This window comes from Dermacentor variabilis, chromosome 4, assembly GCF_050947875.1.
Source record: "Dermacentor variabilis isolate Ectoservices chromosome 4, ASM5094787v1, whole genome shotgun sequence".
In the NCBI taxonomy this organism is placed as follows: Eukaryota; Metazoa; Arthropoda; class Arachnida; order Ixodida; family Ixodidae; genus Dermacentor; species Dermacentor variabilis.
In genome coordinates, this window is record NC_134571.1 from 131,281,794 (window position 1) to 131,303,258 (window position 21,465).

General features: G+C 47.8%; 1 protein-coding gene across 3 annotated transcripts in view; it reads right to left on the reverse strand.

Annotated features, from left to right (window-relative positions):
* The window catches only part of LOC142579783 (NPC intracellular cholesterol transporter 1-like), a 330,403-nt gene that overhangs the window by 51,340 nt on the left and 257,598 nt on the right, over window positions 1-21,465 (reverse strand). For all 3 annotated transcript variants that reach the window (XM_075690348.1, XM_075690347.1, XM_075690349.1), the window contains 4 exons: window positions 7,289-7,451; window positions 5,581-5,818; window positions 3,428-3,676; window positions 2,012-2,238 (listed from right to left, as the gene is read on the reverse strand). In XM_075690348.1, the coding sequence (XP_075546463.1) occupies window positions 2,012-2,238; window positions 3,428-3,676; window positions 5,581-5,818; window positions 7,289-7,451 (877 nt within the window). The remainder of the gene's footprint in view (window positions 1-2,011; window positions 2,239-3,427; window positions 3,677-5,580; window positions 5,819-7,288; window positions 7,452-21,465) is intronic.

Here is a 21,465-nt window from a genome sequence, read left to right on the forward strand (position 1 = left end):
GTGTTGGATGTATAGGCACTGGACCCTGCGATAACCTACCAAATAAGGACAATCTGAAGAGAAGCTTGTTTTTCAGCTGAAACTGGTGCCTGCAAATTAACACTGGATGCAGACTGTAGTCCATAAATTACGGCGGTTGAAGATTAGTGGAACAAATTTGGATTAAGAAAAAACAAGCACCACAGAACTGCACACAGAGAGACAGGTGCACTTTTAGGAGCAAGCTAAGAAATTTAAACCGGCACCTTGCCCTTTCTTCACAGCTGCAAGCATTTTTTCAAAAGAACCTGAGAAGCTGAGGCCGTGAGTGCTTCAAGAGTACGGGTTGCGCTGTGTTTTGCCAGTGGAACTTCCGTGGCCAGAAAACTCAAGAAGATGAGCAAGGGAGTTCACCTCACTCTCCAAAGTTTTGCAGATGTGTGTGTGCAACAAGGGGCCAACTAAACATTCTGAAGTCAGTTGCAGTCATGTGCCCAGTGGCCTCATTCCTATTGACAAAGGTGGCATGTAGGCATTTCCATATAGTAGCTCCTTAAAGGGCCCCTCACCAGGTCTGGCCCTTTTGAGCTGACAAGCGCCATGCATACAATGTGTGCTAACGATTGTGTCTGCTAAGCATTACATCGCTACGCGCTGTCGCAAGAGCTAAAATTTCAATGAACACCATTTGCCCTTCTTGCGGGTGTCGCGCTCCGAGCCGGCGGGATGACGTATACATGCTAGTGCGCCTACATACATGTGCCTTTACTGTGACGTCGATTTTAGCGACTCGTAACTTTGGGAATTATTCAAGGCAACATCTGTTATTTGTGTTAATCTGCTGCATCGATAAACAAATTAGGGTTTAGAAAAATAATAAAACACACAAACCGGATGTCTGCATATACTTGTTTTACTTCGCACCACAGCAAGAGAGATGTACTTTGGTTTTGTCTGCTCGTTCCCAAGTTGTGCAGTCACGTACGCTGACACCGAAACTATATCATTTTCTACTGTGTTCCAGCGCACAATCATGCTCTGCGATCTGCTTGTGCCTGCCTCAGTGTTCGTGTAGCACTGACTTATACCACTAGTCAGGTGTTCTCGTGCACAGTGCATGCAATTGTGCGCTGCACGAAACAAGTCAATCGCAACAGCTTGCACCTGATACCGTCAGTGAAAGTGTGCCACGGAGCAAGAAAGCTAGGGAAAAAAAAAAGAAGGCGGGGCCCGTGACGTATGCGTCACGCGATCCTCGAGGTCCAGTATGGGAGAACGCAGGGAAGGAATTTTGCTTGGGGAGGCTAGGCGGGTCAAGTGGAGAGAGTGTCTCGCTTGGCGGTGGAGCTCACCTCCTGAAATCATGGGTTCACGGCACTGAAATATTTCTACCTCGGCTATTAATGAACCAATTTGACAAAAATTCTTGCGGCTGAACACTCCCTAGAGGGCACATAACTTCCAGTGTATGACCAAAATTTGCTATGGGGTTTGGTGAGGGGCCCTTGCAGAGAATGTTGTCTTGTCTGATCTCACCTTCAATATTCGTCTCGATAAAGTCCTGAGGCAGGTGGAAGACCAGCAATATTTTGCCACTGCTGCACTCTGTTCACAGTGCAAGTACACTTTGGTCCAGTGCCCTGCTCGCAAAGAGACTATGCAGGCACCGCTACTGCAAAGCAACGATTATCCACCTAAATCTAAATACACAAGCGTTACTACATTTCATCCCTATCAAAATGCAGCTGCCATGGCCGGGACCGAAGCCGCAACCTTGCACTTGGCAGCACAAAGCCATAGCCACTAAGCTACCGTGGTGGGCAGGCATGCAGCTCTTCTCGCCTCCTTAGGCGGCTGAAGGTGTAGCTTATAAACAAGCACATTCCGCCGAAATAAATGCTTCGATGCAATAAATGCTTGGATTGCAATGCTTGGATGCAATGCAATCCAGTCTAGCCCGATTCATAAAGCACTCTAACCGAAGACCGGGCTCAGGCTCCGCTCACGTGAATCAAGCCCTGCGGTGGAGTACCTTGGAATGATGTTTTCCTCTTGTGGCTCTTGAGAAAGAATGTGCTCAGGACGGCTGTGCTCAGGAGCACAAAGAGCAGCATGGACACGACCAGCATGCCGTCATAACGGCCCATGGTGAACGGCTCCGGCGAGGGAGGCAGCAGCGGCGGTTCCTGGGGAAGGCACACCGCCGGGCAATCGCTGCAGCTGCACTTCTGCTGGCTCGGACCGAATGGATCGGAACACCTGCGCAAACCATTGAACAGGTACTGATGCAAGTTGCGCAAACTCTACCGTGTGCTTCTTGCACATGAGAGGATCACACGTAGCAAGAATAAAGTCTGGAAAACACTTGCAAGATATTTTACCTTCGATACTAAGAGTTTGTTTCGAAATGCCGGATGTGATGGCACCAACGTATCCGTGACGTTGAGATGCAGTCAAATTTGCCAATGTCGTGTTATGATGAGGCTAGGTGTGACGACGTTGTTGATCAAAAAAATTTGCATCTTGTGGCCTAACTCACATGTGGCAACCACAGCAATCACAGGAATAAAGCCCGCCATGTTGTAGTGATGTCAGGACGCACCCACTTCCTCGGCACCAAAACAAGCTAGTTTTGCACATAATAATAGTACGTAATAATAGTACATAATACAGTACATAATATAGTACATAATATAATATACAAGTACGTAATATAGCAAGATTTTCAGGATGCCTGAGTGCTTGCCAGTATTTTTTTTAGAGATCTAGAAAATGTTGACGTTCAGTTAATTCATATGTTTACAACTCTGTAGATCTGCAAGGAAAAACAATATCACAATTCTATAAACTGATTCTAATACAGTAGCAAATAGAAGTATACAGGTAGGACTTTTGCAAAACCCTAGTCAATTTTGCCACAAATTCACACAAGCTGTAAATTCACTACCGGGCATGTGCCCCTGCATTATGTAGGGGCCAGTGTGATTCTGACAAATAAAATTTGCAACTCTAATGAACCTAGCACCATCAGACAATTCATTTATGCTACATTCATATACTTTAGGTGGTATTTGGTTTTGCTTATTGCTAGTTCTAACTGGACACATGGCTTTTTGTTATGCTGTGTATATTTCCCATCCTTACTAAATCTAAGTTCGAAACGAGCAAAGCATTTTTATTATGTGTTTTTGTATGAATGACTTTTTTCATTCTGTAATGTCAGTTAACAAGAAATAAAACATTACTTGCAAATGCAAGTTCATGGTCACCAGACGTTGCAGATAGCCATTGGAAGATAAAATATTATGGTAACTGTCTCACACCATAATCACGAAGATAATGAAGCAAACAAGCTATTTTCTTTTTTGAAATAAGCGAGAGAAAAAAAAAGAGGCATTTTGACACCTTTCATGTAAAAACAAGAAAACCGCACAATCGTGTCACATACTTGTGGAAGGATGGGTTGTATGGCTTGAGTGTGGCCCCACTGCTCACAATGCTCTCTTTCGAGGTGACGATGTAGTTGAACTTGAAAGGCGAAAACCCGCCGCCTTCCTCCGGCGTGGAGCCCAAAAAGTCAAGCCAGTACTGGGGTTTACAGTCACTACCATGTTCTCCACACATGAGCTGCATCACTGTTGTGCCTGATATCACTGACATGACGTTGGCACACGAGTTGAATGCACCCTGAACGAATCTGAAAAACCAAGAGCCATGAAGTTATCACTTGCGTCAACACTTCAGTGTAGTACATACTGCAATGTCACTGCTGTAACTATCATGGGTAAATGAAACACGAAAGTTGGGGGCTAACTAGAATGCATTCTTCTGTTTCTGGACTTGCCACACTGCTTGACATGACCATGATTTCAGCTTGAAAGCTTGATTGAAAGCCTACGCCATACTTTGCGACTATGTACTTAGCCGTGTAAAATCATACTTGTGTTATGCGAGACAGGCTTTTTACTCCATTAGCTTGTTTCCACTTGTTAGCATTTAACTTGTCTGCTTTGGTATGTATGATCGTGTTATGGCCAAGTTGTCTTAGAGGAGCTACTGAACTGAGAAGCTGAAATGTTAGACTAGAAACAAATTATTTTCGTTTTCATCTAATTTACATGACACAAAGGCTTCTGAAAGAAACTAATGTGCAACTGAATACAACAGCAACCAATGGCACCAGTTTTGCCATATTTAACCGTCCCATTACTTAAAAGATTGCACATACCATGCATATGGAAGAGCTACATGAATGCAATGGCTAATGACTTCAATACTGGCAAAGTATGTATGATAACAGGCAGAACTCATTCAACCTAACCAATCTTACTAAAACTGAGGTATATGCCAACTCAGCTCGTTTTACGCTTACATTTTCATACACGATGTCACATAATTAAACGAAGTTGCCATATGTAAACTATTTGTGTGAATTTTTACGTCTAATTGGTTTAATTCTAGTATCTAGCCACCATGTTTTTATTTTTTTGACTGCCGAGTAAATTTTGTTTTGGTTAAGTCAAAGTTGAGAAGTGTGTAAATGGGGAAAGGACGGTTAGGGGCAGGCGCTACAAAAGGCTTCTTGAGCCTTTATGTCTGTCGCCCTTGGAAACTAGATACTGGTTGTCTGAATAAAAATGAATAAATGTACACTTACACTGAACGCTGGTCGCTCACACTTTATGATTAGGAATGATTGTTATGTGGGTACTGACACAGGCATCTCTTAGGGATACAGAATATAGAAATTATGCATACATTAAAAGTTTGTGCTTTAAACACTAGACTTGCCTCCCTCTCTCAATCTCTCTCACTGCAGATGAAGTTCATACTCCGATAATGCATACAGCGCCACATATCATGTATCCTTCTGCTGAACCAGTAGGACCGCCGGTTTAATGCCTCAGCATGTACTCTTTTTGTGGGAGAATACAAACAAACTCGATTTTAAACAATGTGAACTTTGTCTATGTGCCCCTGCCCCCCCCCCCCTGCAGTGATTCCACTGCAGCAATTCTGAAAGTAACATGCATCTGCTCATACAATACCCCCTGCAATACCGAAGAGCTGTTTCTAACCCAGTACCGATATTGATTACCATGACTGTTCCGTAGTGAAATTCGAGACAAGAACGTTCAGTTTCTTTTCTCTCTATTTTTGCTAAAGAAAAGCTGAGTTTGGAAAGAGTACTGTACCAGTTTAAGCACATTCAGTATCTCTGTGTTAACTGAGAGTGATAAGCCAGTAGCCACACTTCTGCGATGGGTCATCCATTGTTCTTGCCAGGAAAAGAGAGGCAGTGCCCAATTAAGTACCCTCTTCAGATCACAACTAATTATTAGATTGTTTTAGCTTTACATCTGTTTTAAATGTATGTTCTGCTGGAGAAAGAAAATCTTAAGCAGGTTGGCTGGGTGACAAGCTAGTAAGAGACCTGTGGTGCTCCAAGGTCTTGGAATCACTGCTTCAACAAATTCAAGAAGGGCTCTGTGATGAACAGCACCTAATTGGGAACCCAGTGCTGAATGGAGCCACGGATACAGCCTAGTGAAGCAGCTGTGGCAATGCAAAACGACAACAACAAAAAAAAGAAGTGCTCACTCTTCACTAATGGCATAGTCAACCGCAGTGGCTTTGAACTGGCCTTCCTCTTCACTGGGCTCAGATGCATTGACAACTATGAAGTCACCCTGGTTCGGGTCACAGAAGCCGCAGAATATGCGCACAAAATTGCTGTAGCAAGTGGGACACTTCCCCATGCCTAAGCTGATGGGTTGTTTCAGTTCTTCATTCATTTTTTCTAGTTGTGTCAGATCACAGCAGAACTTTGGTTGATCACCTGGTAAAGCAGCAGGGAGGGCAGAATGCAACAAAGTTGACTACACAAACAACGCTGAATAATTCAGGACCAACTGCAATGAAATCCGACTGACTAAAGTGGTTAATATAGTAGCAGTGTACATACACTATTGATCTTGGCAAAGGTGTGGGACATGCAATTCTCAAATTTTCTTATAGAGAGTTTTTAAACAGCAGTTAGGCAGGTGATCTGAGCACCTGATGGTTTGCACACATGGTGCAAATCTGGAACTTGGACTCTGAGACTATCAGTAGAAGGATCGACATTTGGGCGAGTTGGTACTGGTTGAACATCTTGAAGGGGCAGCGCAAAAAGACAATGACAGAAGGCAGGAACACACACAGACACAGCACTGTCCTATGTGTTCCTGCCTTCTGTCATCGTCTTTTTGCGCTGCCCCTTCAAGACGTTCTGAGACTATCACCTTGCAACAGATGTCATCCAATCTCGGAGGCCATGCCCAGGCACCGTACAGCTTCTGAGCGACCCAGATTCTGTGTCATTTCTGGCGAGCGGTAATGGCTAGATTTTTTTAAGCTACGAAACTAAAGCGTGTAGTTTTGAGAGCTTATTTATGACACATCTACTTGTATGTCAAGCATAAAATTTTGCAGGGAGGCTATTCTATAAATACACTATCTGGAACTAGGCTTTCTACATTGTCCAAAATTTCATTGCAGTTGGTCTTTCAGAAAACACTGACACATGTAAAAACAAAGCATTGCGGCAGCCAGGCAGTGTCGATAACAAAGCATAGCTTTTCTTTCTTGAACCATGTTTGTTTTTTAATGTGACAACTGAGGTTTTACTAGCCCTTCTGGAGAGCTAAAATCCTTGCCATGAGCAAGGACCCTGTAGCTCTTGGAAATATACTAATATACTTTAAATACAGAATTTTCATTCACAAAGATGAGTCCAAACATTGCTACAGCAAGGAGAGTACTGTAGCGCGATTAAAAGACGGGACAAAAGAAGACACGTAGGGACACACACAGCGCTGTACCGCTGTGCGCGTCCCTATGTGTCATCTTTTGTCCCCTGTAGCACTGTGTGTGTCCCTATGTGTCTTCTTTTGTCCTGTCTTAATCATGCTACAGTACTCCCCTTGAAGATGCATTACCAACAAGCCCACATTGCAACCCTCGTGCTACAGCAGCCATCTTAGGTCGTATTATTACTTAGAGCAAAAGTAAATATATATACATATATATAAATTTGACTCATTTTCTCTTCCAATAATCAAGCTAATACCGCAAAATTATTGAAAATAATGTTTTCAGAGAATACTTAACCAGACTAAACTGATTTAGAGCTCCTCCTTAATGTCCATGTATAACTTTGTTTAACTATGTTTTTCATCAGCAAGGCAGGGGGATCCAAGACAGGCTCCAGAAGCTAAGCACCCTCTCCCACAGCAAGAAAATTGACGGCAGCAAACACCAGGCTCACCTTGTACTAGATGGGGGCATAATTCCTTGATGATCTCTAGGCCCTCTTGATCCAGGGGCTGCCCTTCCCCACTGTACACGCAGGGGACATCTTTCTCCGTGTCCTCATGTACACCGCACTTCCCCCGGAATGCACATTTACTTTCTACAGAAACGCTGTGTACCTGTAAATAACATTGAACAAAAAAAAAGGGAAGGGGGCAAGGCACAGGGTCAATGCAGGAGCAGGATAAGATCGACAATGGTGTTCACATTATACACGTGCGAAACTGCTCAGATAAAGTTGCGTAAACACCGACAGTGAAGTGCCAAAAAGTTGCTTCTGATATGCAGTCACGAGCAAAACTTTCGGGAAAATGGCATCGGCACAAATTTAAATTTCCTCTAGCAGAGCTCCCCAACCTGGAACTTGAACATGCATGCATAGGCTCTACCCCTTCATTTCAGCCGGCATGGCCAGATTGCGAAGAAAGAGAAAAAAAAAATTTTTTTTTCACGGTACTATTGGTTTCCATACTTTTGCTTGCGACTGCACCGCTGTATCCGTGTTCTATCTTTAATGCAGCGGTATATGTGCTGTAAGGACGTGTATTTTCATGTAGGCCAGTGTGCGCCACTGGCTTGATTTTCTATAATCACTACCCATGCAGTGATACCACGAAGTATTCACACTTATGAAGTGCCTGTCTTCCAGGTTGCACTGCGATTAGTGTTGGTACTTACTAGTACATTTAATCATTAGGTGCAGAAAGAAGGGTCCTCATTAAAGCTCAATGTCTCCAAAGTTATCTTGAAGAGACAGATGTGACAGCAACTGGTGCTTTCCATATAAACCTAACCACAGCTAAAGTGTTAATGAGGCTCGTAGAAAGCATGGTATAATGCAATGTGATCCTGAAGAGGCACCAATGAATTTACTGAAACACAGAAAGTAATAGAAAATAAGCTCTGGTGTAAATATGTGTTGCAATGCAAACTGCCACAAACAATGCGTGCAAGCTGCTTCAATATATGCTGCAGTACTACCGAGCCAGCACTCCAAAATGCCAACACCAACCACAGAAATTGGAAAACTGGTTTGAGTCACGTGGTGTCTTTGCCGCTTTTGAATGCCTGGCACATACTATGCTTGAGGTTTGAATGCAATGAAATCAATACTTAAATGTTCTTCCTGGGGCAAATCCATCCAATAAACGTATAAACGTAGATGCAGTTGCTGAAGCCAAGTGTACATTGCATAGCAGGAATTCGATGTAGACGGCACAATATGAATTACGTGGTTTCTTGTGCAAGCTAGATTACAAATTCTCGTTGTTGCCGTAGGAAAAAAAAATGCCATTACCACATCTCTAATACCTTGTGTCCAGCTTGCACACCAATTACACAACAGTTACCTCAGAGCTCCACAGCGAAGCGCTCATGCAATATTGATGGATTCTTCACGCGATCAGCTAGCTGTTCCCCCCACTGGCTTCCAGCCAACATATTCCAGAGAAACACGAACACACACTGGTGCAGCATCAAAATGCCAGGCGAGCCTTTCTTAATGTACAATGCAACAGACATTCCGAGTTCGCGTGGAAGGTGGCTACGTTAAGTGCACCTGCAACATGCAGTCGCCAGCCAGGCATTGCCACCCTCGCCCACATCTCGCTTGCCTCACAGCACGGGAGTGTGCTGTATCAAAGGTCATGGGCGTGAATGTGTGCATGGGCGCACACTTCGGCCACTAACACCTGTGCAACGTGACGGAACAACATGCCCACAAGTAGTGACTTTCACGCTGTCATCTCGAATAAGACTGCTTAAGTGCCTCGAAAGCCTTCTTATCCAGGAAGTGCACCATTCGTGCAGCTAATTGCAATACACAATAAATGAAGGACTAGACGGATACAGCACGAATGGCCGAAGTTGAATTGTGACGGTGCACAAGAATAGTGAGTTACTAGCAATAAGCCATCTTTGCTAAATGGTATTAGTACAATGCACAAAATAGCTACGTTTCAAGCCTTGTGTGCAGCAATAACAAATCTATCGGAACTGAGCACACCTGCGTGTGATTATGCAGAAAATTATCAGATAGCAATTGCACCGAGAGACTTTACTGAGTTAGCAATGCGACAAGTCGCTGCTTCAAAATATTTGCCAAATAAAGAACGATGAGCAAAACATATATACATATTAAGCCCCGCATTTAGAACAAGCACCATATACGCTGCTCGCGCTGTTTGCACAGCTTAATCAGCTCCAAAAGCTCTTTTGCACGTTCTCTGGGGCTGTGGCTAGCTTCGTGTCGTTCATCCAGTCACCGCCTACGACGTCTCCCGAAACGGAGGTTTGCTAAGCCGTACTGGCGTCATACGCGTCCAATGTAAACACGGAGGCAACGGAGGCAGTTGAGTCAAGCAATGGACGAGTCACCATGTGATCAAACATGGCAGCACCCATGGGATTGCCGCAAAATGGGCCAATACAGAGTTTCAGCTCAGCTAGCCAGCGTAGACGCCAGTGCGCATGCACGGTACAACATGCGCAGTGGTGTCTACACTGGCTCGCTGGCTCGCTCAGCTACAACTCTCTAATAAATCACTCGCTGGAACTTCAATACGAGGATGGTAGGCGCGACAGCACGAAATATATAAAAGCGGCACGGACCAGCTCCTCAAGCGGCGCGTGCTGGATCGGTAGAGTTGCCGAAGCGAAGCCAACGACCAGTTAAGCGTTGCAAAAGACGGGGCTGCATACGAAATGACGGTGCAGACGCTCGGCAGACAGCGCGCTCCAGTGCACACAGACACGCATGTTTTGAAGCCGCACGCCGGTATGCATTGTGGAGACAAAGAAACACGTGTGACCACTCCATGCAAGGTGATATTCAGCAGGATCAGTATGTGCACACATATAGCTGGCGCTGTAAGGAGCAAAAAATGTTACGGGAATCAAAGTCGAGAGGGGCGCGGATGACTATTGTGAGCTCTGCGGTGCGCAACCTTCACGACGAAGTGACTTGTACAACGAATTAATTGGGAAACACCAAGCACTTCCTTAAAATGCCATTCGGCTGTAGTTGCAGCTACCGCTGACACTGCAGCGCCAGAGGTCCCGCTAGTGATCTTTCTTAGGAAAGTATATGATGACGAGAGCGAGGTGTGCTTTCTGCATCAGTGAGCCCGCGCGCACGCAACGCTATATGCAAAACTGCTCATGGAAGAGAAACCAACTCCGTAGAGCGTTTAGTTTGTGCCTGCAGAACGATGAAATTGATAGCAGAACATTTATAAGTTCAGTCATTTTACATTCAACTGCGGAAGCAAATCACAATTATGTTAATATTGATACATGCATATGGCATGTTTCTTGTGGCTGATGCATGCGAGCGCCCAGACGAAGACGCCGAACGCCATCTGGCTCTTGAGCTGCCGGCTGAACTGGCCAGCACTGCAGTTACCCCTTGCAGATATACTTTGTAAATAGATATACTTTGTAAAACTGGCCCGGAGAGAGGCGCACCAGAGAGGAGATCACAAGACGGCGCTTCGCCGTGCTCCCTCACGGGTTGCAGAATCAAGCGTATTTCCCCCTCCTCTTTAGATCACTATCATCATCATCGCAAGCGTCGGCTGCATGGTCGGCTGGCACGTCGCACGCGCTTGCGCGTCAGACAGACGCCTCCGGTTTCATCCGCCAAGCGCCCAGAACGCGCGGGCGCGTTGGAGTCCAGACGGAACGATGGGCGAATATGTTACATAAGTTCGTATCCAGGTGAGCTGTCTGTGCACGCTACACGTACGAAAAAAAAAAAAAAAGAACAGCGCGAATTGTAGACAGAACAAGGCATAAAGCGAAACGCGCAATCTTCGAAGGTCCTTTTCTTTTTCGTGAACATATACGCTTACGTTCGAAGGATAAACTTCGAAGTTTGTAGCTCGTGTGTTCTCCCGCCTTTGTCACCGGGTTGTTGTTGTTGTTTTCCAGCAGCCCGCGTGGCGCAACTTCACTGGCAATGTTTTTCACAACCAGAGCCCTCTAATCATACAACTACACACATAGACCTCATGTTGAAGAAAGCAAGAAAGAAACAGCACGCCGGGCAGTCTGAAGATTGTGAGCGTAAAAGGATCGTCGCGCCAAACCTAATCCCTAATGTTGAATGCAGTACACAAGCTCGGCAAAGTATCTGCCATAGGGCACGTACGCGCCCAGACGCTAAATAAACAAAGCCGTGCCCGTAGGAAAATGCTGTAGTTCGGACTGCATTTACATTACGACGCAGAAGTCACCAGGTGCGAAAGATACGTTCGCGAAACATGCCGGCGGTAGTTCGCTTGCGCCGAAACACACATCTTTACAGTGCAGCTGTTAAGGGCTACTTTCCCCACTATCGTGTCCACGTGCAGAACAAACAAAAAAAAAATCCTGAAAATAGTGAATACCGGCCCGACCCGCGGCAAACGTGCAGTTCGCCATTAAGGTGTCCACATACACAGCCTTCGCTGGTCATCCTTCACAGAGTGGAAGGGCAACGAGTATTTTTTTTTTCTTTTTCTTTTTCAGATATAGCTGCAAACTTTCCAGATGAGGAACTTTTGCAACAGATTCCTCTCAAAGCTTGGTCGAAGGAACCATTCGCGTTCTTAAGGTTTTTGACAAAGGGCTTTGTATGACCTCGCTGCTTGTTAGCAACATATTTACAGGACGGAAAAGACCAAGAAAGAGAAAAACAAAACGAAAGGAACACATACGTGGCGTCCTGTACGCTTTTCGACAGCCTTCGCATCGATCCCCAAGTTACGGTCCCTGAGCAGCGCAGTTCCTCAATCCCAGATGAGAAAGAAACAAAGTCGAACAGCACGCCATCTAGCGTGCGTAAACTCGATGCTCATTGCAAAAGAAGCACGAAAAACTTCAATCGAAATCGGAACCGACGCAGCGCGACCGCCGTGATGTGCCTCGTGAACGGTAATGTCGTCGCGAGCAGGAAAAAAAAAAAAGAAAGAAATAGAAAAAAAAATGCGTCATTACGCAGGCACGTATGCCTTCCCGGGAAAGCATCAAAAGCCAATAAAGAGTAAAGGCGGGGTATACGCAAGGGCGACGTCGGCCGAAGAAGTCACGCGATATTCTGCGGCCGCTACAGGCGCGTAACGAACTTGGCAGAGGAAAGTTTATACGTCTCGGCAACATAATGGCAACATAATCGGAGGCCGCCGAAGCATCAGCAGGAATGGGCGTCGCGGAGCTATCACGGCCGGCCATGGCAGAGCGTGAAGATATAGAAGCGCGCTGCCGCGCGTAGAGAAACAAAAAGTGCTGACGAATACACCAGCTTGAGCTGAAGTACAGGGCAGACACGTAAATAAAAAAAAGAGAGGCTGGACAGTTCTTTCTTTACGTCTATCTAAACGGAATTTGCTCCCGCCCCTTCTTTCACCTCGTCGAACGTTTCCCGGCCTCGAAAGGTTGAGTTGAGGACGCATCCAATCACACTGCCACGTAGTATAGTTATCTAAGATGCACGTCTTTGACGTTTCGCTGTATCGCGTAAACAACCGAGACCACTAACGTCCACCTGCTTAATTAACCCTAACCAAAAAGTATGCAACAAGGTCAAGAGGAAGCAGTCTAAAACTGCTACAAGTGGCTAACTATTGTATAGTTGCCCACTTCCCGGTACGGAATGAAGCCTGCGCCAACAAATCGAGCCCGTCGTTACCTCTCGGGGCGCTGTCGCCGATAAAAGAAGCCAGACTCGATTCGGCAAAACAGGAGCATGCCCGTACTCGGCACTCAGAGCCTACACAATTCCAGGCATACGCAGCCGTCCCGCTTGGTGTGTACGAATTCGTGAAAGAAATCTCTATGCAGAGCCGTGCAATCGAGGATGGAGCTTTGCCAACATGTTTTCTTTTTCTCTTTTCTGCGGGTGTAATTACTAGGTGCCGCATATCTGTCTCCCGCGGCGCCCGCCGGTTCCCGATAGTGTGCCTTATACTCCTATACACCCCGCTAGATGGGACAATCAATAAACAGCTTTCTCGCTGTATCACTCAGCACATGGTGAAATGAAAACGAGAGAACAACAGGGCGCGTATAGCTACAACGAAGGCCCTCAAATAACGTACCGTATCAGCAGATAGACAGGTGACGACAGATCGCGGTGGTGCAGAAAAAGAAAGAAAGAAAAATAAAAGAAAGAGAAAAGAAAGAGAAAAGAAAGATGATACACTCGAAACGCTTCTGCGTAAATCGACGTTCGAAACGCGCACGCGCATTATATCAGACCTCGATCGAAGCCGCCATAGGTACGCAGTATAAACACACCTGGCCGGCGCTGCCGCCAGAGGTTCAAGGGCACACACACCAGACGGCGTACACCACGGTGTCGGGAAAACTGAAAATGAAGGGCGTGTGCGGGGGTGCAGAGAGCTTCAGAGCAACGCATATGGCCGCACGAAGGGTGTGGAACCTCAAGACGCACGCGAGCGAACGACACAGGGCGTGGCGCCGAAACGCACGCGCCAGCGGTCGGTTCACTGCGGACCCCGCGGATTGGTGGCGCACGCAGTACGTGTGTGTGCATGCGTGTATGTGTGTTTTGCGGTTCGGATTTGTAGTATAGTACTACCCAGCTGCTCTCGCTGATGGCTTCGGCGCGCTCTAATCACCCAGGAGGTGTGGCACACCACCACGAAGACGAACCACAGGCGGTGCTGATGGCGCTAGCGACGCCGCAAGGTCGACCGACCCGGTCGGCCGGTAATGGTCGAACGATTTAAGGTAATGGGCGGCGGCTTTTCTTCCAGCGAACTCTGAAAGAAACGGCAGAATTGCTGAATGAAAAAGAAGGAACGAAGGCGACGGCTCATTTACTGTATTTGTCCGCGTCCGCTGGGCGAGTGTTATCGATCGCGTATACTGACTGCGAAAGCAGCGGAATGTTCGTGGAAGCATCGTCGTACAGTCGTGGAGGAGGAGACCACAAGGGTGGGACGGTGGAGCATCGGGAGGCGGAAAAAGAAGTATCATTCTTAAGTATCTCGTCAACCCAGCTTTGTTAGTTTTTTTTTTTTAATTATCACATCTGTTGATTAGTTTACATTGCAACTCGACGCCAGCGGATCGAGTCAAAAGCCGGGCTGATCGAAACCGACCAGACGATCACTTCGCCCCGTGCCCCAGCGCGGCAACACGGCAGTGTAAAACGCAGCGAAGCAAAAAGAAAGGAAGGAAAAAGAAAAAAACGAAAAAGAAGGAGAAAGAAAGAGGGACGGTGCGACGCCGCGTACATGTTCCGCATTCCTAAGCATCATCAAACTAACGAACAAGTCTAACAATAGCAGATGTTGGGACTCCTCTCTTCCAGCCCAACCGCCTCGAACTTGCACGGCACAAGCTTTCAAGAGTTCTTGATTTACGGCAGCTTTAAAAGCGTAAATAGAATGGCTGCGGTCAGTGAAGCCGATCGTGCTTTGACAAGCCGAAAAAGAAACAAACGTGACGAAAGTTACAATGCCCGCTCTCTCTCTCTCTCTCTCTCGTTTTACTTTTTACCAGTCTTTAATCTTATGCCGCGCTCGCGACAGCGTCAACGCGCGAGGCGGTATATCACACAGCGAAGTCTGTTGACCTCGTTGGTTTACCACACAATAAAACTGAAAAGCGAGGAGCACGGGATGGGGCCGAGGTGAAGGCGACGAACACATTCAAGGGCGGACAATTCCTGAATATTTCTAACGTTGGCACATAATACAAGGGACTGCCAGCGATCGACGTCGAACGATTTGTTTCATGTACACCCTAACACAGAACAACAAAACTGGAGGGGGTTTCTTCGCCGAAGCCTTCGTTAACGCAACGCAAAGCGATACAAACACAATGACACCTTAATACGCAAATGTGACGCGCACACTGCAACAACAGCAAGTGCGCGAAAAAAAACTTCTCCAACCCCTCCCCCCTCTCGCTCTCCCTGCACTTTCGTTTCACAGACCCCTTCTTCGCGACTACACCTCTCCGTCGCCACGCTCCCTATATATATATATATATATATATATATATATATATATATATATATATATATATATATATATATATATATATATATTCATTCATTTCTCGATGCGGCCCAAATGGCGTAAAAGCAGCCAGACATTTCGCAATACCGCGAAGAAAAAAAAAAAAGTAACAGGAGCGGCGCGGAGGCGCCAGTTAACAATGGGCGTACGGGTTGAGGGGGTGTAAACGCGAGCGACGTCTCGAAGAAGTTACAAAATAACGGTCGTCACACACGGGGTCGACTCGGCTGACTCGCGACGCGATACAGCTATCTTTAGGCACGGCGGCGATTCGTCTCTGCGGTTGGTTCCATGCAGCGCGCAGACGCTGAACCCGTCGCGGCCGAAGGACTGCCGATGAACCGCAGCAGAGACGTAAAAGAACGGGACAGAAACAGCGGGCATCCGGCAGCCCACAAGGGCGGCGCGGTACGAAAAGAAAGCTCGAATAGATAAAACAGGCGGAAACCGCGTTTCCCCTCCGAGCGCGGGCGAACGCGAGCTCAAAGCATCTCGTTAACCGCTCCAATCCACCGCAAGGGGTGCGCAGCCAGCTAGAGCCCCTTGTCCTTCCGTCGTAACCTTCGCGTAAACGCGCTCAATTTCGAGCTGCCGCAGAGGTGAAGCGGCCCACACGTGATGCCGCGCTGTCCTAATACACGGTGTTCACACGGCGCACTTTTATACGCGATCGAACCCCGATCTGGATCGAAATTCTCGACCGCGATTGGCTCCCTTCCGCAGGTTGAGCGAAGAAGCCAATTGCGACCGAGAAATTCGATCCGGGTCGGGCTCGATCGGGATCAAAAGTGGGCCACGTGACAGCCGTTCAAGACACGTTCATTTTATAACTGGTCCCCACCTCCCCACCCTCCCCTCGCCCCATCTACTCTCCAGCCACACCCCACGTTAGCGGCGGCAACGTGACGGTAAACAAACTAATAATAAAAAATATATATATAATACGCGCCAAGCCTTGTCGATAAGTGGCAGCGCACAGAAAAAAAAAATAACAGAAATGCTGAAGAGGCATGAAATTATAGCAATAATTCACTTCCCAGAAAGCGGGGTAAAAAGAACGCCTGCGTCTAACAGAGGCTACAGATGTGAGGATACGTACAATGAGTGCCGTCTCGCGTAATCGCTGCCATAGTTGTAGAAGTCACCGACTTCTAGGAGTTGCAGAGTATTGAAAATGCGATTCACGAGGACATTTTCCTCGTACGTGACGACAAAACAAGTCGAGACCAAACTGCCGTCGTCAATATTGTCGCAAAGCCGATGCCAAGAACAAGTTGCGCTCGCATCCGACTTCGTATACCCGAGCTAAGTACTTCACGTAACCGCCATCGCGAGATAATTTTGACGAGGTTATAAAGCAATCCGCAACAAGATATAATGTGCAAGATGTCTCAAGGTGCTAAGACCGTGACGTTCGGGCTGTCGGCGGCTTCGCTGCACGCACATCCGAGAGTCGTCATGCGACACCGTGTCCCGTTTCGTAGATGGAACATCTCCAAGAGATCCCCGGCGGGCCGCGCTGCGACCACCGCTCACTCAACGCATCGAAAATTGTCGCGGCGAGTCACCCGACGACGCTGACTGCGCGACTCGTGCTAAAACAGCAACTAGCGCTATAACTTCCGCCTCCGATAACGCGACCGCAGGAAACGACATATATACGCAAAGACAGGCGATGACCGAAGCTAGTGCTTGTAACATTTTGTTTTTTTTTTCTTCTGACAAGGTCGCGAGGTCACGGCCCAAAGGCATACATTCTTTAGCGAAACGTTGATGATGACTTCCTCGAAATTTCATCTTTTTCTACGTTTCAATTGTTCAAACAATCGCTTTAAGTCATAGACCTGCCGAGTTGCGGAGAGTCAACGACGTCCGAATATGGAAGGGTAACGACCCCAGATTTTCTAAACACTGTTTCCGGTTTTCAAGACTGCGTTTGGTCTGGAAAGGCAGCATCGATGTATACCCAAATGACTCACTGATAAGCCCCCTTCGGTACGTCTTCAGAAGAAGCGACTAATAAAGGCGTATATTTCACCCTCGACGTAAATTGGGAGCTCGATCGGCACTGAATTTAACTCGCCGCAGTAGCGTAGTTGCTATATCGTTCACGCGGATGAACACAAGGTCGCCGATTCGGTTCCCAGCCACAGCGTGCCGCATTTCGGTGGCTCCGAAAATGCGAGAACGCTCGCGTACTCACGGTTTACGCGCACGCCAAAGAACGCCAGGTAACCAAAATTATACCACTACGGCGTCACTAAATGTCACTACGGCGTACCTCACAACCACTGCGTCGCTTTCGGACGTTAAACCCAATTAATCAATTCACGCAATCAGCTTGGCCAAAGTCCCTTAAGGAATATTGCCGGGGTAATTTACTATTTACGTCACTAAAAGAAAAAAAAAAGAAAATGACGCCAGAACTACGGCAAAGCGAAGGGAAAACAGGCAATTGGCGCTAAACTAAGCGATTTTCTTGCTATATCATACTACACTGATACAGACTCGCCGCTGATGTTGCACATAGGTCGCCCTAGGCTCTCGTAAGAAAGTCGACCGCTTACAGGTGCACCAAATGGCAACCGCCACGAACTACACTGATGAGGCAAAGGTGACCACCGGTTTCTTATCATTTGACTAAGAAAACTTTGGCCCCTCGCTTTCCTTTCATCTAGCAACACGCACACACATACACGCACACACACACACACGCGCGCGCGCGCGCGACGTCTTTTTCTGTCTGCTCATAGTCTAAACGTGACTGACTATGACGTGACTGAACGAGCATGAATCGTCTCGTGAATCGTGCCCTTGCCCCAGGGCCGCGAGATCTGGGTGCTGTGAATAAACTCGATGAGCGGTAGCCAAAGCTAGATTTCGCGAGATCGATAACCGAGTTGTCACATTTACAAGGTTACGAAACTACTTTACAGCGATGAACGCCCTCCCCCCCCCCCCCCTTCCCCAACAAAACTGGGGAAAAACGCATCTTGTGCGCTTAAAGCCCGTAATACATGGAGCGAATAACCGGCGTCCGAGCGACGAACTTCGTCGGGCGGCGAACGCCCGACGGCCGGCGTCCTAAAATTTGACGGCCGCCGCCGACCTGCCTGTCCAAATATTTTCGTCGGGCCGCCGGAAGCGTCGAGCGCGCAGCGGCGGACGACAGTCAATCGGGAGGCGCCAGTTCCGGTCGCTAGGCATGCTGGTCCTTCGCGCGCGGCCTTCTCTCGTCTTCTGCAACCACGTTGGTGTCTGCGCTAGTGTTGGTGTATTTTTCAGTTATAAAAGCGGTATAATGCCACCTTAAAAAGCGCTTATATTTGTTTCATCGTTTACCACAACGCGTATGCTAAGTGTGATAACACTGGCGCCAACACCGCGAACTCGCGGCGGCGTACGCCCGCTGTTCGCCTCATGTATTGCTATGCAGCGCATCTTCGACGTCTTGCCGCCGCGCCGCGTTCGCCGTGACAATTCGCTCCATGTAGCCCGCGCTTAACTGCGTAAACCGCGAGTCCGGGGAGGGCGCCAGAAGCAGAGTGCCTGCCGTTTAAGCAAGCATCGCTTAGCCGAGAACAAAGCGCGTGACCCAAACAAAAGAAAAGATAGAAAAGAAGTAAGAAAGAAAACAGAAGCCCTTCCACCAACAGGACGCGACAGTTGCAACGCATACGGTAGCACAGCGGCGGCAGAATTAGCACGCGATGCGTGACGCCGACCGCAACGTCACAGGGTGCTTGCTGCACGGATTGGGGAGTGAGGGGGGTCAATGGTGCAAGGAAACCGGAGCACTACGGGCGAGCGGGAAACGCTGGGGAACGCCGGCACACGCTTTTATTTTGGGCCCAACGAGTAAAGAGAGCACAGATGCAGCGCGCGAGCGGGTGCAGAAACGGGGGGTTGGGGGGGGGGGGTAACAAAAGTACAACGAATAAAGAGGAGACTGCGAATGTACTCTAGAAAAAGATGGAGCAAGCTTCCCCCGTCTGCTGCGAAGACGGGCAACATTAGTCATCGACCGGCCACCCCACGCGCGACGGGTACTCGCCTTGCCCACGACACCGGGAACACGTAGACACGAAGTGTCGCGTCCTTTTGGGCGGAGGTAAAGTAGGCGATCGACCCTCGCAGCCCGACAACACTTCCAGCACGACGGAAGCCCCACTCCGTTTCGCATCTTCCGAAAATGCGAAAGCTCGCCCTTTCTCAATGCAGCGCCTTCTTCAGTCAAGGTCTATACATGCGACGGAGGCACGCACACGGTCGCCCCCCATATAAGGTCGTTCACGTCGCCTGTACGGGCTTTGCTCTCTTGCAGGGGGAGGAGGGCACGTGACCGTAAGGTTGCGGCCTTCCTCGCACCCGGTCCCTGCTTTCTCTTTCTCGACCTCTTTCTTGGCAACTCACGCTGTATCGCACCGATATTGGAGACCTCACGAGAAATGAAATAAAGCAACTGCTATGCGGCGGGACTATACCATACTAGATGTCGGCCCGGGGCCAATAAAACGTCACAGTCGAAGCAGAAGGTGCGTTCCCAAGGCCACGGACGTACACAACACACGTGTCGGATGCTCGTGGCCACTGCTACGAATGGCCGCCAAACGGCGTTGATCGAGGCGCGTAAAAGGGAAAATTTCATCATAGCGAAGTATGGAAAAAATTGAAGGCCATCAATTGAAATGAAATAACCGAGTAGTAATTAAATATCACTCAACTATTCGACGGTTTCGTTTTTAAGGGCGATGCGTGGGCACTCATTCTCGTGAAATTTCTCACAGCGCCGAATTAAACAGAAAAGCATTTCGCCTCGAACAACCTCCGACATATATAGGAGAGAAGAAGCGCCTCGCGATGTCCATCACCGCGGGCCCGCGACTACTCTGGCTACACAACAGTCTCCTGCGCAGTTTTGGCAAGTCCTTAGCCAGTCGATCGACCGCTGAAATCTAAATTATACATATAGATCATGAACTCAGACCATGAACAGCAGGTTGCCATTATCCCTCAAGAGAAAAGTGTATAACAACTGTGTCTTACCAGTAGTCACGTACACGGCAGAAACCTGGAGGCTTACGAAAAGGGTTCTACTCAAATTGAGGACGACGCAACGAGATATGGAAAGAAGAATGATGGGTGTAACGTTAAGCGATAAGAAGAGAGCAGATTGGGTGAGGGAACAAACGCGAGTTAATGACATCTTAGTTGAAATCAAGAAACAGAAATGGGGGGTATGGGCAGGACATGTAATGAGGAAGGAAGATAACCGATGGTCATTAAGGGTTACGGACTGGATTCCAAATAAAGGGAAGCGTAGCAGGGGGCGGCAAAAAGGTGGACGGATGAGATTAAGAAGTTTGCAGGGACAACATGGCGACAATTAGCACATGACCGGGATAGTTTGCGAAGTATTGGAGGCCTTTGCCCTGCAGTGGGCGTAGCCAGGCTGACGATACATACATACATACATACATATATATATATATATATATATATATATATATATATATATATATATATATATATATATATATATATATATGTATGTATGTGTGTGTGTGTGTGTGTGTGTGTGTGTGTGTGTGTGTGTGTGTGTGTGTGTGTCCAAGATCCGTCGTCTGCGCGCGAGTACGGGGGGAGGACATGGGGGTGTAAAAGAGGCATACAATCGTGGCGGCAGCTTGAATAGCGAGCCGAAATGTGGCCAGGTATGTACGGCGACGAGGATGGCGGGTCGCGCACCAAGCAGCGTCGGGATGCTTGCACTTGGAAGGTTTCGCAGACGTGCGCGCGCGCGGTTTACACGACAGCAGCCGTGCAACAGTCCCGAAAAAAAGAAAAAAAGAAACCAGCACACACTTGTTCCCAACAACGATCCACTCAAAGAGAGAGCACGGAAAGCGTCGCTCGTGCGTCGCACGTTAGTCGGGAGAAGGGAGAGAGAGAGCGCGTGTACGGTGGCGGCGAATCTCACAACGAGGAGGAGAAAAGGAAAGAAAAAAGCGGCCGCCTTTTGGACGTTACAAGAGCGCGGCCCACGCGTGGCGCACGCCGAGTGCTCCAAGGCAACGTAACAGGCTTACAATTATGTCGCTGG